At 41.2% G+C, this 16,230-nt stretch overlaps 1 protein-coding gene across 2 annotated transcripts in view; it reads left to right on the plus strand.

Moving 5' to 3' along the window:
- RBBP4 (RB binding protein 4, chromatin remodeling factor) overlaps positions 1 to 16,230 on the plus strand; it is a 29,919-nt gene that overhangs the window by 3,173 nt on the left and 10,516 nt on the right. For both annotated transcript variants that reach the window (XM_077482013.1, XM_077482015.1), the window contains exons 2-5: positions 3,749 to 3,896; positions 8,297 to 8,442; positions 9,010 to 9,183; positions 16,020 to 16,135. In XM_077482013.1, the coding sequence (XP_077338139.1) occupies positions 3,749 to 3,896; positions 8,297 to 8,442; positions 9,010 to 9,183; positions 16,020 to 16,135 (584 nt within the window). The remainder of the gene's footprint in view (positions 1 to 3,748; positions 3,897 to 8,296; positions 8,443 to 9,009; positions 9,184 to 16,019; positions 16,136 to 16,230) is intronic.

Genomic DNA, 16,230 nt, shown 5'->3' on the forward strand with positions numbered 1-16,230 from the left:
AGATCCGGATGTGATTCGCACCGCAGTGCAAATCACATCCGATCTCCGTAGCGATGCGAGTTCAGCCATACAGATAGTATGGCTGAATTCGCATCGCTCCCGCAGCAAACTCGCACTGGACCCTTTTTTTGGTCCGCAACAGAATCGGATCGCATGGGGTTCACACCATGCGATCCGATTCCTGTGCGAGTCTGCAGATCGCACTGCGATATGCGGACGGATCTGGGGGTGTCATTAACATATCATTGACACTCCCAGCCGTCCGCATAGGGCAGTGTGAACTGCCGGCGGGAGGTGTGCGATGCGGGAAAACGCCGCGGATTCGCGGCGTTCCCGCATCGCTGTGGTGTGAACCCAGCCTTAAAGTGTGATGGTGCTGAAAGCTGAAGATTGGCCTGGGCAGGAAGAGGGTCAAAATGCCCTGTATGGAAGTGGTAAAGAAAGGGGGCCACAAACACAGCTGCCCACCCAGATCCCATCCCATCCCATTGGTTGGTGTTGGATAGCTGTGTCCTGCCCACCTCCAACATCCAACCTGTTCAATATTTGCCTAATTTGGATAATCGGCCAATGCCGATTTCTCCAAAATGGCCAAATATTGTCCGGCCTCTAATATATACCATAGTTTGGTTTGCGCAAAAGTTATAGCATTTTTTTTTTTTTTTTCCATTGGATGTTTTATAGCAAAGTAAAAAATATTGGGTTTTTTGCAAAATTGTCAGTTTTTTTTTATAGCACAAATAATAAAATTCCATAGGTGATAAGATACCACCAAAAGAAAACTATTTGTGGGAAACAATTATGCATTTTATTTGGGCACAGCGTTGCATGACCACACAATTATCAGTGAAAGTAACACAGTACCTTATAGCCAAAAAAATGGTCTGGTCAAGTGGTTAAAGCCCAACTTGGGAAACTTGAAAATTCTCCCTTGCATAGAAAAAATGTGCTCAACTGCTCCTCTGCTCTTCTGGACCAGTCCCTACGGCATCGCCTTCTGTAGATTCCCAAGTGTCTAAGGTCCTCACGTCATCGAGACCGATGTAGGATCCATAGCTCTGCCTTGACCGTGATGACACCAAGAAATAGTTCGCTGTCAGGGGAACAGTGCAAATTTTAAAGCTTTTTTCTTTTTTTTTTTTCTCTTTTGTAGAGCTGGCATAGCTGCACTGCAAGGTAGAATTTCAGATTTTGAAAAAAGGGGGGGGGGGGTGCTGCGCTAAACCCGAAAAACAATAACAAACAAAATACTAGCAACTAACACCCAAACAAAGTTACAATATGTGGAAAACTAAGTGTAGCGCTGAGACTTGTACTCAGAAGTGAAGTGACAAAATATACACCTGAATGAAATGGTGATGATGATCTTACAAAGATGAAAAATGTAAATCAATCAGTATACACAAGTAAACTATTGTGAAATATAAAGGAAGTATAAACCCTAAATAATGCTAGTGAAACACAACGGAATGTGAGACAGTCCCTATGATGAGTGTATGGAAAGTGGAAAAGTTCTAAACTCCGTTCCCAAATGGAGTGGTTGATATATGGTCCTGGTGGGCCAATGGGTAAGCCTGTGGACACTTTAGAACAATGGATGTGATGGACCCACCTACTGTACGGCAGTGGGTCAAACAAGCTCGTAATTCTTCTGGAGATGTCACGTTGGATGTGATAATCGATGAGCAATCAAAAAAATCGCAGGACCAACCACCAGCAGCCAAATGAGTCAAATACCAGTCCACGAATGGATGGTGAATGGATGATCAACAGTATCAAAATGTAAAATAAAGAAAAAGGTGTTCCATATGGGGCAAATCAACCAAGTATGGTTTATTTGGGCATAAATCTTACAAAAGTAAGCAAGATCTATGGTATAAAAGTGATCACAGGAAGCGAATAAAAATGAATAAAAGCAATGTGAGAGGCAAAAATGAGCAAGCCCATATGTAACAAACCACTTTACCATGTAACAAACGTTCTTTTTTTTTTTTTTTTTTTTTTTTTTTTACCTCACAATCGGCATCAGTGGCACGTATGCGGTTTGTGATGGGATTGCTTCAGTAAACATTCAGACAGTAAAATGACACATGGTGTGTTGGTGACATGTTCTCTTCAACACAGAAAATTATATACCATCAGCCAGTACTGAAGTGTTAGAACAGGGCTTGACAAATTTGCTTGGAATCTAGGAGCCAGGTCGGTAACGGCGATCCGGACCTGTCCCTGGCCTGACATGGAGACGAGTGAGGGGAAGATAGTGCCGCCCCCACCCCCACCCCACCTGTCTCCAAGTCATTGCCCATAGCTCTTAGAGGGACATTTTTTTTTTTTTTCTTTATTGCATTTTAGTGTAAATATGAGATGTGAGGTCTCTCTGACCCCAGATCTCATATTTAAGAGGACCTGTCATGCTTTTTTTCTATTACAAGGGATTTTTACATTCCTTGTAATAGGAATAAAAGTGAAACTTTTTTATTTTTTTAAAGAACAGTGAAAAAAATAAAAGTTAAAGTAAGAAAATAAAAATAATTTTAAACGCGCCCTCTCCCGCCCGCATATGAAAGCGGTGTTCAAACCACACATCTGAGGTATCGCCGTGATCGGTAGAGCGAGAGCAATAATTCTAGCCCTAGACCTCCTCTGTAACTCAAAACATGCAACCTGTAGAATTTTTTTAAACGTCGCCTATGGAGAATTTAAAGGGTAAAAGTTTGTCACCATTCCATGAGCGGGCGCAATTTTAAAGCGTGACATGTTGGGTATCAATTTACTAGGCATAACATTAGCTTTCACAATATAAAAAAAAAAATAGTGCTAACTTTACTGTTGTCTTATTTTTTTTTATTAAATTATTTTTCCCCAAAAAAGTGCGCTTGTAAGTCCGCTGCGCAAATACGGTGTGACAGACAGTTTTGCAACGACCACCATTTTATTCTCTAGGGTGTCAGAATAAAAAATATATATGTTTAGGGGTTCTAAATAAAGGGAAGGAGATAGGCAGGCAATAAAACCAGGCAGGGGAATCTCCATTAGCATTGCTGGTTGTCATACCAACAGCCACCACAAGAGGGTGCCAGATTCCAGAAGGAATCATAGGACTGCAGAAGGCCTCAATTACCGGCCACCGGTGGAACGGCCCGACGCGATCACGCCGGGGGGGGGGTCCACGGAGACAGGATACCCCCAGCTGTGCTGCCCCAGGCGCCAGGTTGCTAATTCTAGTTGCAAATGCGACCTGGCACCCGTGTTTTGTCGAGCCCTGTGTTAGAATACGATCCAATGTGTAGTTTATAACTTCCAAAATTCATTCTAGTGATCCTGTAGAATTCCAGAATACAAAGTATACTCCATGGTCTTCCAGCCGGGCTATCTTTTATATACAACGCTAAAATGGACCGAGCACGTACCTTGCAATATCTTCAATAAAACGTTACTAAAAATGGGAAATAAGTTCTGTTGAATTTGTGTTTTTACATAGGTGCTCCTCTGTTAGTGGATATTTCATGTCAGCTGTACCCCCACAGTCCTTTAGATTGATAGCAACATTGCTCTGTCTGCAGTAACTTGGGGCTTGGCCATCTAGCAAGGTGCAGGAGAAATCCAGCTTTCCAACTACATTTACCATTAAAAAGAGCCTCAATTTCTATTAGTGTATTATACTTGCATTGAAAATGCCTTCTTGTGTTCTGAGAATAGGGGAAAATATTTTGGCTAGATTTTTACTGTCTTCTGTTTCTGGGCACAGCCGCATTTGATGATGCTGTGGAGGAGCGGGTTATCAATGAAGAGTACAAGATCTGGAAGAAGAACACGCCCTTTCTCTATGATTTGGTAATGACCCATGCCCTGGAGTGGCCCAGTCTAACAGCTCAGTGGCTCCCAGATGTCACCAGGTGAGTTTCTCACCAAAGTAACAGGTCTTGCAAAGGTGGGTGTGTGGGGGTTTTTTTTTTGTTTTTTCTAGCTTTTGGGGGTAAATCTGATTATGCTATCTTTATTAAAGTGTATCTACAGTAAGTTTTTGGCCTCAAAGTATGGTAAGGTTAAAACCACCATTTTGATGTATTTTTAATATATGCAAAAAAGGTGACTATCAGGAATTTTGTCAGATTTTAATTTGCTGTACAGTCTGCACTCTGCTTACCAGTTCTGCTTCCAAGCTATCACCGTGGACCATAGAAATTTTTTTTTCTTCTTAATGGATTGTTATGCAGCTCTGTCCTTGGGAGGCAATGCTGTTTCTCCATAGATACTGTATGGTGAGAAAGCATAGTCCCTCGATCTAGGACAGGGAGTGTTACAAGCTTCAGTCCTGTGTAAGCCTTTAACCGGTGACTTAGCTAGGGCTGCAACTAACTATTACTTTCATAATCTATTAGTTGGCCGATTTATTGTTTAGATTAATCTGTTAATAACCTTAGTGTGGTATATAAATTGGTTAATATTTAAAGTTGAAGTCATCTTCCAGGACGGCAGGCCTACTCGGGTGTGCCGGCCGGAAAGATTTCCTAGATAACCTGTTACCAGTAATTTTGTGGATTTTCAGATAAAACTGTAGTATATTATGACAGACCTTAGGCAGGTGGCTTGGAAAAGCTGCCTACTGTCACTTATGCTGGCCATACAGAAACAATTTTCCTTCCAAAAAATGTTAATTTTAAGAATGTTCATTTGATTTTTCTAATCGTTAGTGGTGTAAAATCGACATTCATTTTTGACCACAAAGACGGGAAAATTTGAAGGAGCAGAATAGAAAACTTCTTGGTCAAAAGAATTTTCAGACCGTGTATATGGTTTTCGTTCATAAATTACATTTTGTTTTAAAACCGAATGTTTAAAAGCAAATGACATTTTCAAACATTCATTCAGTGAATATATATATATATATATATATATATATATATATATATATATATATATATATATATATATATAAATAAATTTATTTTTGTATGAATATTCTCGTCTAAAAATCAATGCGTATATGGTCAGCATAAGGCTTGGTTCGCATCTATGCAGCTTGCTTTTGATCCATTTCAGCAGTTTTTTGCTGTGCGTGTTTTTTTTTCACTTTTTTGTTTTTATGGCCAATTTGGCCATATTAAGGTGTCCGTTTATGAAGAAGTGATCAGTGGAGATCCAGAGGATCGCCGCTGATCACAGCCCATAAACAGTATATAAACCAGAGATAATCGGGGGAGAAGTGTTTGAACTTGTTCTCCCGCCGATTATCTCTGCACACTGAGAATCCTCATAGACTGACACAGTAACGGTCACTTTATGAAGCTGCGCTCTCAACGCTTCACTGGTGATCTGTGTCAGAATTCACACTCCCCGATTCATCAGCTCAGAGGTGGAGAACCGGGGAGTGAAGAGAGAATCTGGGGGGATTTGAGGAGGAAAGAGGAAGATAATTAACTTCCTTATGCCTCGTTCAGACCCCCCAACACTGTAACCATGTCCCCCTGTCATATTTATGTGTGTGTGTGTGTGTGTATACATGTATGTATAATGTCTGTGTGTGTATTATACATGTATGTATAATGTAGGGGGACTCTTTATTTCACTAACATTGATCACACCGTGTGTCAGTGTATTGAGCTGTGATAATTTATCACTGCTTAATAAATTGACATCGCTGTGTATTGGTGAATTTCTAGTACTGTAATCTCGTAAAGTCTCACGAGATTCCAGTATTGGGGGCCGTTCTCCAGAGTTAAAAGCGTTTGTAGATCGCTTCACTCCTCCAAGGGTGAAGCGATCTACTCCGCTTCATAAAGTGGCACACAGAGGAGAAAGATCTCCTATGTGAATGCCGGAGAATGAAGCAGTGAAATCTATTCCCAAGGACAGGGCCTATGTGAATGCCGGAGAATGAAGCAGTGAATAGATTTCACTGCTTCATAAAAGGACACCTAAATACAAGTATAATGAGGAAAAATGGGCTGCTCTTAGAAATAAAAAACAAAAAAAGTAAAAATATTGAAATAAAGAAATCCGTGAAGGACCCCTAATCCCAAAAAAACAAATATCATTAACAATAATGAAACTTATAATAAAGTGAATATATATACCGTATTTATCGGCGTATAACACGCACATTCATTTTAAGAGGGAAGTTTCAGGAAAAACTTAAATATTTGTATTGGCATATACATGCTATTTGCACCCCATTTTCATGGTGAAAACGTGAGTGTTATACGCCAATAAATATGATGCACCGACTCATCTCTTAAATAGAAACACAAGACCACACCTCGCTGTGAACCCAAGCAGCAAGACCTGATCTTCCCATCAGAAACAGGAAGTAGCCAAAAAATACTAAGGCAATATTAATCTAGACAAACATTACTTAGTGGAGAACAGAGATAATAAATTTATGGGAAACATGGCCCAACATAAGAAATGACAGATAAAAAATAATCCACAACCCAACCTAGGGTAGATAATGAATAGCAATCCCACCATGCTATCTAATGGACAAGGGAAGTAGTGCCACTCAAAAAATGTGTACATATAAAACCCAATAGATAACACAACCAATCAATGAATGGTTATTGGTTGGAAAACTATGTAAGTATCTACCATCAATTGCATTAAATAGGTTATAAATTATAAAAAATACATATGTAAATCCCGGGCGTAGCCTGTTTTTCCTTATACTTGATTATTTGTGTGTGTTTCACAATTTTGAGCTGCAGCTATTTATGTATTTTTGTTCATGTAGTCACTAGGGAGCGCAGTATTTCTCTTCTCTTTTTTCATATTAAATACAAATCATTGCAAAAACGCACTACATGCTTTTCTGTACAGTCTCAAAGTCTATTGAACCAAACAAAGCACCGTTTTGCATTGAAAAAGGCTCCTGACCCTTTAGTACTTTAGTACTAAAAGTGTTTAAAAAAAAAAAAAGTTATACTAACCTGCTGTGTAATGGTTTTGCACAGAACATCCCTAATTCTCCTAGGGCTCCCCACTGATTCCTTCTGGTATATTATAGAGTGCTCATAAAGTAAGGTTAAAAAAAAAAAGTCTGCCTTTACAACCATCTACTTCCTGCCCAGGACTACATGTCCAATGGGGCATTGCTTCTCACACATTCACAAATTCTCAGGCACTTATTGACATGGATGGTGTACTGAGCTGTATGTGTGATGCACTGTATTTTCTGATATGTAAACAAATAATGCATTCTGTATGCAGGCCAACTGGCTGATCGATTATGAAAATAGTTGTCAACTATTTTCAGCGATTTGTTTCAACTCTAGACTCTGCTTACATAAGCATGGCAGAGTGAAGCCATGTTAAGTGTGCAGCTGTAAAGGGGGACAGTAAAGTGAACTTGTTACTTTTTCCTTTCCGGGGGCAAGTCACATGTTTACTTTTTAAAGCTGAATTCCACAAATTCAGCAACTTTGTAAAAAGTACAGGTAATGCCATACATCAAGGCCTAATAGCTGGCTGTCACATAGTGGCTGTGTCTCATTTATTTATATCACAGAAACCTTTTCCATTTTGTGAATGTTTTCAAATTGTACAATGGCTTCTATGATTAGGAGGAGCAGCGGGGGGGGGGGGGAGGGGGGCATAGTTGCTGCATTGACTCTGACTCTGCGTTTGAAGAGGCGAAGTTCAGCCTCAGGAAGGTATGCTGCTGGAGCACTATAAACCTGTCAAATAGAGATAAGCTCAGGGGTAGCAGGCACCTCTTTGGAATTAACTCGGAGTGCCTTAACTTATTGCTAGTCTGCTGAATTCCTGGAATTCAGCTTTAAAAACGAGTGTATTTACGGTCTATTTATGCCCCAGTGCTGCTGAAGGGCAGAAAGTAGACCCTTTTTGCAGGAATGGGTGGATATCTGTAATGGGGTGGTGTTGTGTTACAGGATGGTTGAACTAGGAGAGGGGATGTTTGTGCTAGGGAGGGGGATTTGGTTAGGGAGGAAGAACTTTGCCTGGGAGGGGTCATTTTAAAAGGGGTTGTGGTAGGGGGATTTGTGGTAATTTGTCCTGGGAGGGGGATTGAAGAAAGTAGGTTTGTGCTTGGTGGGGGAATTTGGGCTAATAGGAAGGATTTAGGGGAGAAGATTTGTGCTAGAATAGAAAGCTTGGGGTTGAGGGGGATTTTCAATTTTTGTGGGGAGGGGGGGGGGTTCTGTTATGCTGTACAGGGCCCCCTGATTTCTAACGGCCTTGGGTATCCTGTTATAAACTATAACAGCGTTGGGTGCTGTCATCAGATTACTGCTTTTTTTTATATATTATTTTTGCTAACGATCTGACATTTTTACAGGCCTGAAGGAAAAGATTTTAGTATCCATCGCTTGGTTCTTGGAACTCACACATCTGATGAACAGAATCACCTTGTGATTGCTAGTGTGCAACTTCCTAATGATGATGCTCAGTTCGATGCATCTCACTATGATAGTGAGAAAGGAGGTTAGTCCAGGCTGTAAGAATATTGCATGTGCCCATAAGTGAACCAGTACTTGATGCAGCTTCTTTTCACAATCCTTAGGATGCATGCTTTAACCATTACGTTTATGCTGGTCATCTGCTATAACGCCAAAAAAAAATACCGGTTCTCCCATTTGTAATGCTCGTATTGACACTTAACCCCTGCCACCCACTATTTGGTCCCTTAGTGGGCAAAATTCAGGTGCTGTGGTGGAGTGCATGCTTAACCCTGGAGCCCTTGTGGATCAGTCTGAAGAAGTTTAACTTTTGTAACATGTTACACCCATATTCAAGGTGTAACATGTTACGAACGGACTGATTTGACCAGAAAGTACTTGCATCAATCAATGTTTAAAGGGTTAGTTCACCTCTACAGTGTCTAGATATTGTGAATGAGCACTGGACACTCTCACGGAGGGTAGGGTAATGGAGTAAGTCCGCTCAATAACAAATGTGAAACTGCAATTCAAGTACTGAAATGAGTGCTGTCTAAAGTTTGCTCCAAAAAATTGCATGTATCTAATCCCTTTTTCTTATAACCTTTTGCAGAGTTTGGGGGCTTTGGCTCAGTCAGTGGTAAAATAGAAATTGAGATCAAAATTAACCATGAAGGAGAGGTAAACAGGGCTCGCTACATGCCTCAAAACCCCTGCATCATTGCAACCAAAACCCCATCCAGTGATGTCCTTGTGTTTGACTACACTAAACACCCATCCAAGCCAGGTAAGAATCTGCAGTAGTTTTAACAAAATGTTTTTTATATAGCTCTATACTCTCTAGCCACTTTATTTAGGTACACCTTGCTAGTACCGGGTTGGACCTCTTCTTTTTGCCTTCAGAACTGCCTTAAAGTGATTGTCTACTGTTATTTTTAGCAATCTATGAAAAAAACTGTGCTTGCCTGCTCTGTGCAGTGGTTTTGCACAGAGCAGCCTGGATCCTCATCCTCTCGGGTCTCTCTTCGGTGCCCCTGGCTTCCCCCTCCTGTTGAGTACCCCCACAGCAAGCAGTTTTCTATAGGGGCACTCAAGTGGAGCCACAGCTCCCTGTGTCCATTCATAGACTGAGCCATGGCCCGGCCCCGCCCCTTTTCTCATTGGCTGACTTTAACAGCAGCGGGAGCCAATGGCACTGCGCTTCTATCTCAGCCACTGAGGGGACTTCTACAAGATCAGTGTTCCTAGAGGGACCTCAGGTAAGTAATGGGGGGGCTGCTGCGCACACAAAGCTTTTTATCTTAATGCATAGAATGTGTTAAGGCTTAAAAGATCTCCTGTATTTACAATCACTTTACTTCTTTGTGGCATAGATTCAACAAGGTGTTGTAAACATTCCTCAGACTGTGGTCTATGCTGACTCCCATTCCACTACATCCCAAAGGTGCTGTATTGAGATCTGGTGACTGTGGAGGCCATTGGAGTACAGTGATCTCATTGTCGTGTTCAAGAAACTAGTTTGAGATTTGAGCTTTGTGACATGGTGCTTTATCCTACTGAAAGTAGTAGCCATAAAGAGATGGACATCGTCAGCAACAATACTCAAGTAGGCCGTGGCATTTAAACTAGACATCTGCCGATATTTGGCATTTTTTAAGAAATCGGCATCAGCCAATTATTATGAGTGTTCCTCCACTTTTCCCCACACTCCATTGCTCTTGATTCTTGCCAGAGCCACTGAGTGTGTGAAACTGACGTGTAACTGAATGCTGATGGAGACCAGCTGTCAAAATTAAGCGTTGATGTGGGGGGGATGGGCTGGACCCAGCAGCTATCAAACACCAGCCAATGTGATCTGGGTGGGTCGCTACATGTTTGTGGCCCCACCCACCTTACTTAAGAGAAAAATTTGCATTATATATCGGCCATTGTCCGCCCCGATTTCTAGATATCAGCCCATATCGGTCAACCTCTAATTTAAACCTGCTTAATTGGTACTAAAGGACCAAAAGTGTGCCAAGAAAATATCCCCACACCCTTACACCACCAGCCTGAACCTTTGATACAAGACAGGATGGATCCATGCTTTCATAATGTTTAACCACTTCAGCCCCCGAAGGTTTTACCCACTTCCTGACCAGGCCATTTTTTTGTGATGCGGCACTTTGACTCTTGCGTGGTCGTGCGACCCTGCACCAAAATAAAATTGGTTTTTTTTCCCCCACAAATAGAGCTTTTGGTGGTATTTGATCACCACCTGCGGTTTTTATTTCTTGCGCTTTAAACCGACACTTTTGAAGAGAAACTTTTTTTTTTTTTTTTCTTTCTGCTATAATACATATCCCAAAAAGTTTATATCTCTTTCTTCAATTTAGGACAATATTCTCCAAATCTTGGTTAAAAGTAAATTCCCAATAAACTCATGTTGGTTTGCGCAAAAGTTATAGCATCTACAAACCAATTTAGGAACTCTTATTTTATTTATTTTTTCGGACTGGCATTGCGGTGGACAAATCTCACCTTTAAGTGACTTTTTGGTGACCAGTGACACCAATACAGTGATCCGTGCATTTTTATAGCACTGATCACTGTATAAATGACACTGGCAGTGAGGGGGGTTAACACTAAGAGGCAATCAAGGGGTTTAAATGTGTCTCTGGATTTGGGGGGGGGGGCAGTTGGGGGTGGTATTCATGGTTGTAACAAGTGGTTACTTGGTAGAAGGCACATGGCCTGATGTATGAATCATAGTAAAGTGTTTATTGTAATAAACAAGTTGGTACAGGGGTGGGTACTACGTATTAAAAATTGAATAGGTGATGAGCATTAACGACAATGTTGTCACTTGATGGATTGACCTAAAATAATACCCATACAAGGGGTAAAATGAGATGAATACTTGACTAATGCGTTTCAAGGGTTTTCCTCTTCATCAGAGCCTTGGTCTGCACGTTCTAATGGACACCACTGGATGGGTGAGTTGAGTGATGTAACCATATGAGTGAAATGTCCTTGGGACTTATTCTTCCACATCTCCAGGGTTCTATATTTAAACACACCAAATAGAGATGTAGAGAATTGCAAACGATGATACAAATTTTATAATGTATAAAATCTGGAAAATATATCTATCTCCCCCAAGTGTCACACAAATATACATGCACACACTTCTGCATGTGTAAGTGCAATAGAGCTGGCCTCATTGGTGGTTTGACTGAAAGCAAGCATAGAACATATAGAAAATTAAAGTACATTTAAAAAAAACTTAAATTAAAATATTGGTAATTGCCATATTTTGCTGTGATCATGAACCACTAAAACCAGAGTGTCCTTTTTTTTTTTTTGTGTGAAATGTAATGAACGTAAAAAAAAAACAAAAAAAAACAAATCATGGGGTTCCGGGTATGTGTGTATATAGCGCCAACCACATGTATATGAATATATTATATACACATTAAATCACATCAAAGGATATGTACACATTTTACAATGATATAGATGTGCAAATATAACATGCAAATAAGGGGTAGACAGTATTAATGGTATACTGAAAAGATAATGAATAAGCATGTGGGAGAGTTAAGCAGTGAGACTGGAAACCATGTGAGCCTGACTGTCTACATAAAGTGGTGGTGATGAAATGTCACTGATATTAATGCACCAAGGCAGGAGAAATGCAATGTCACTTACGAACACAGCTGACCCTGTATGAACTTTCATGATGATGAGGAGGTATGAAAATGATACAAAGGGGGGTAAGGTGAGTCTGACTAACCTTGGCACCATGGGGGGGATAAACTCAAATGCAGTTTGTAGTTTTTGTTGGTCTGGTAGACCTATGGGTATAATATTACACAGCAAGTGGCCTCTGTCTAAAACAACCAAGTGTAGGGTCTTTAAAATATCTAGACATTACTGGGGATGAGACACGGAGCATTGATTTTAATGATTTGCCTAGTAATTTAGTTCAGGTGCCTTAGCCAGGGATCTGTGCCTGGAAGTCCAGCTCTTTGCTGGGCTAGTGTGGCAATTCACCAGTCTAGGTGCTGTGCAGAGTCCACTGCTAAGTTGCAGCTGTGAAGCACTCAGCGTCGGTGCTCACAATGTGAGTGCTTGAGGGGGTAAGAAGTAGACGGCTGCACAGTGAAGCTGTGACATGTGAACCGAATCCCGTAAGTCCTCCGGTTGCTGGAACGCACACTGTCGATGCAGGAAGTGGGCATGCCATGCGTTCATGCATGGACTGCCACACTATGGGAGGGGCCTGCCTGTGTGACAGCCTGTGATAGGTCATGCTGCTGGCCTGTGTGTTTGAGGGGAGTGACAGGAGGCACCTAGTGTGAAGTGTAAAAGGTATATACACAACACAGAAAAGGGGGGTGTTTGACTGTAAAAAGTAACGAAAGGGTAACGGATTACATGGATGAATGATTCCTGGAGGAATGATTGTGTGAACTAAATGCGAAGTGATAGTAGTATTGGTACTATTCATAATTGCTGATGTTTTTTGATGTTGGTAGCGCCATTGGCAATACACACATGCTTTACTAAATGAGCGTTGTAACTGAAGGTTCAGGGAAGTTGGGAGTCCACATATGCACGTGTACACACAACGGAGCGCATTCCCCACTGCATAGCTGGGGGTATGTGAAGGCATACTTGGTAAACCTAGAGGACACTTTGGCCCTCCAGGTTTTTATTCATTCCCCCAAGGAACCAAGGGTGAAGATCCAGAATGTCTTGCATAATTTCAGGATTATTCTCCCTCCGTCGGAATCATTGACTGATTCCGACAGCACTGCTATCAATCTATCCAATCGAACTATGTACCCCGGGCAGAGGAAGAGCACAACTCCGGCGTGTGAAATTCCAGGGCTCAGGTAAGTAAAATGGGGGGGGGGGGCTGGGGTGCCGGTCACTGGCAGGTGTTTTTTCACCATAATGCATAGGCTGCACTAAGGTGAAAAAGCAATGAAGGTTTACAACCCCCTTTTATATCGGTGACATTGTCGCCACCACTTTATGGACCTGACCGTCTACATATGGTTTCCATCCCCATTTCTGGTCTCGCTGCTTAACTCTCACGTGCCCATTCATTATATTTTCACTATACCATTAATACTGTCTAACTCTTATTTTCATGTTATGTTTGCACATCTGTATCGTTGTAAAATTGTGTGTGCATATGCCCTTTAGTGCGTTTACATTCATATACATGTGGTTGGCTCTATATACACATAATCGTCGGGTTCCAGGTAGGCTTCCAGTTTTTACACCCATTACATTCCACAAAAGAGGACACACTCTGGTTTTAGTGGTTGATGATCACAGCAATATATGGTAATTACCAATATATTTTAATTTTTTTTTTTTTTTTTTTTTTTTCCTATGTCCTAAGCTTGCTTTCAGTCAAACCAACGATGAGGCCAGCTCTATTGCACTTACACACTTCTGTGTGTTTTTTTTTTTTTATTATTTTTTTATACTGTTTTTTTTTTTTTTTTTTTTTTTTTTTTCATGGCTATATACATATATCCATATATTGCATAATCCAAATTTTATCTATTATGATTCTAATATTTGTATTATCGTTGCAGTTCTCTACATATGTCTATTTGGTGTCCGTTTTTAATATAGAACACTGCGATGTGGAAGGATAAATCCCAAAAGTGAAGGACATTTCACTCATATGGTTACACAACTTAACTAGAATTATACCACCCATCCAGTTGGCTCTCTATTAGAACACGCAGACCAAGGCTCTGAAGAGGAAAACCCATGAGCATTCATCTCATTTTATTCCTTGTATGGGTAGTATGTAAATCCATCTAGTGAAACCATGTTTTTTTTTTATTTTAATTTTGAATACATAGTATCAAGCTTTTGTACTAACTCGCTTGTTATAATAAAACTCTTTACTATGATTCATATGCATCAGGCCACGCTTCTTTTTCATTCTACATAGCATTTCGCACCCCCCCAGTCGGCCTAGGCAGTGGGGTATGCATGATCACTTCACTACCAGGAAATGGTACCATTTGTACTAAGGCCCTCCGTACTAGCGCAGGAGAATATCTCTTCTACAGTACCATTATTTGAGTTGCTGTTGTCTTTTTATCATCTTGACCCAGTCTGCCCATTCTCCTCTGACCCCTGACATCGGGGCATTTTTGTCCACACAACCGCTCCTCACTGGATATTTTCTTTTTCGGGCTATTCTCTGTAAAACCTAGAGGGGTGTGTGTGAATCCCAGTAGATCAGCAGTTTTTGAAATTCTCAGATTTAGAGCTGCACGATTAGTCATTAAAAAAATCAACCCCCCCCCCATGATCTTAATCTGGCATTTCCACGATTCATGCTGGTGCAGAGCCGTTCCCTGGTCAGCTGTCCAAAAAAAAAAGGGCAGCCGGCAAAGTTTCACAATTGCTCAGCACTGAGAGATGAAAATAAGCATTGTATCATTTGGTTCTATAGATCAAAGGGATGAGCTTCAGTCTGCAAATGAGAGCAGTTTAACCATTTATTGTAAGTTTTTACCTTTACAGAAAATCTGTAAGGTCAACTTACACTGGACCCCCTACCCCCACGGCTTCCCCTCTTATTCCATGCTGATAGGGACAAGCTAGGCAGGTTCTGATTGGTCAGCGCCGACCAATTGGAATGCCTCCTCATATGTACGTTTAGGAGACTAAGCCACGGATTTCAAATACCTGGACAACCGAAGCTGTGACCTGATGTCTCCTAGCGGGGTGTGTGTGTGTGTTTTTGAAAAAAAAAGACCCTGGAGCAGCGATGGTGAACCTTGGCACCCTAGATGTTTTGAGACTACATTTTCCATGATGCTCATACACTCAGCAGTGTAGTAGGAAATGCTCCAGAACAACTGGGGTGCCAAGGTTCGCCATCACTACTACCCAGAGAATAAAATGGTGGTTGTTGCACTGTATGTGCGCAGCAGTTTTTCAAAAAATTTACCCCTGGCCACTGTAGCTAAAGGGGGTGCTGTGGGGGTGGTAAGAACACCTCCATCTCCTCCTCCTCCTCCCCCCCCCCCCCCCCCCAAACTGCAAATGTGAGCGAATCCTTATTGTCCTGAATCTCCCATAAGGATACTTTTACACTGATGCGCTGCGGTTTACCTGCACTGCTAATGCAGCGCAGTAAATCTGCAACTATCCTGGGTTAGCTGTGGTTTGCCATAGACTCCTATTATATCCTGCAGGTGTGGTGCACTTTCTGAAAGCGCACCAAACACGCAGAATATAATAGACTAGAAATGGCTAAGCGCAGTAAAGCTGCAGGTGCACTGCACTCACGGTGTGGGTAAACTACAGCGCATCAGTATGAAAGCAGCCCTATACTGTTATGTGTGTGTGTGTGTGTGTGTGTGTGTTTTTTTTTTTTTTTTTTTTACATCTTGTGTGCTTTGAGGCCTAGAACTAAAGCAACCTAGTAAAGTATCAGACAAAAAAAAAAAAAAAAAAACAGGTGGCAGAACCTACCTGAAGATGTCAAAAAGAAATCCATGTGGACGTTTACCCACTGTGATTGAGAAAAGTGTATGCACCAACAGTTTTTTGAGTTTACTAGGTATTTTCTTTCGTTCTTGTTTCCTGGCTTAGATCCTTCAGGCGAGTGTAATCCAGATCTTAGGCTTCGTGGTCACCAAAAAGAAGGTTATGGATTGTCATGGAATCCTAACCTCAGTGGAAATTTACTTAGTGCATCTGATGATCATGTGAGTAGCTGACATTGCTGCATTTTACCTTATGATGTGGTAATTTGCATATATTTTTGCTGTTGCCATGTTCTTATGTCGCATACAATTTTTGT

Source organism: Lithobates pipiens, unplaced genomic scaffold, assembly GCF_037356315.1.
Source record: "Lithobates pipiens isolate NorthernLeopardFrog02 unplaced genomic scaffold, aLitPip1_a1.2 Scaffold_16, whole genome shotgun sequence".
Lineage (NCBI taxonomy): Eukaryota > Metazoa > Chordata > Amphibia > Anura > Ranidae > Lithobates > Lithobates pipiens.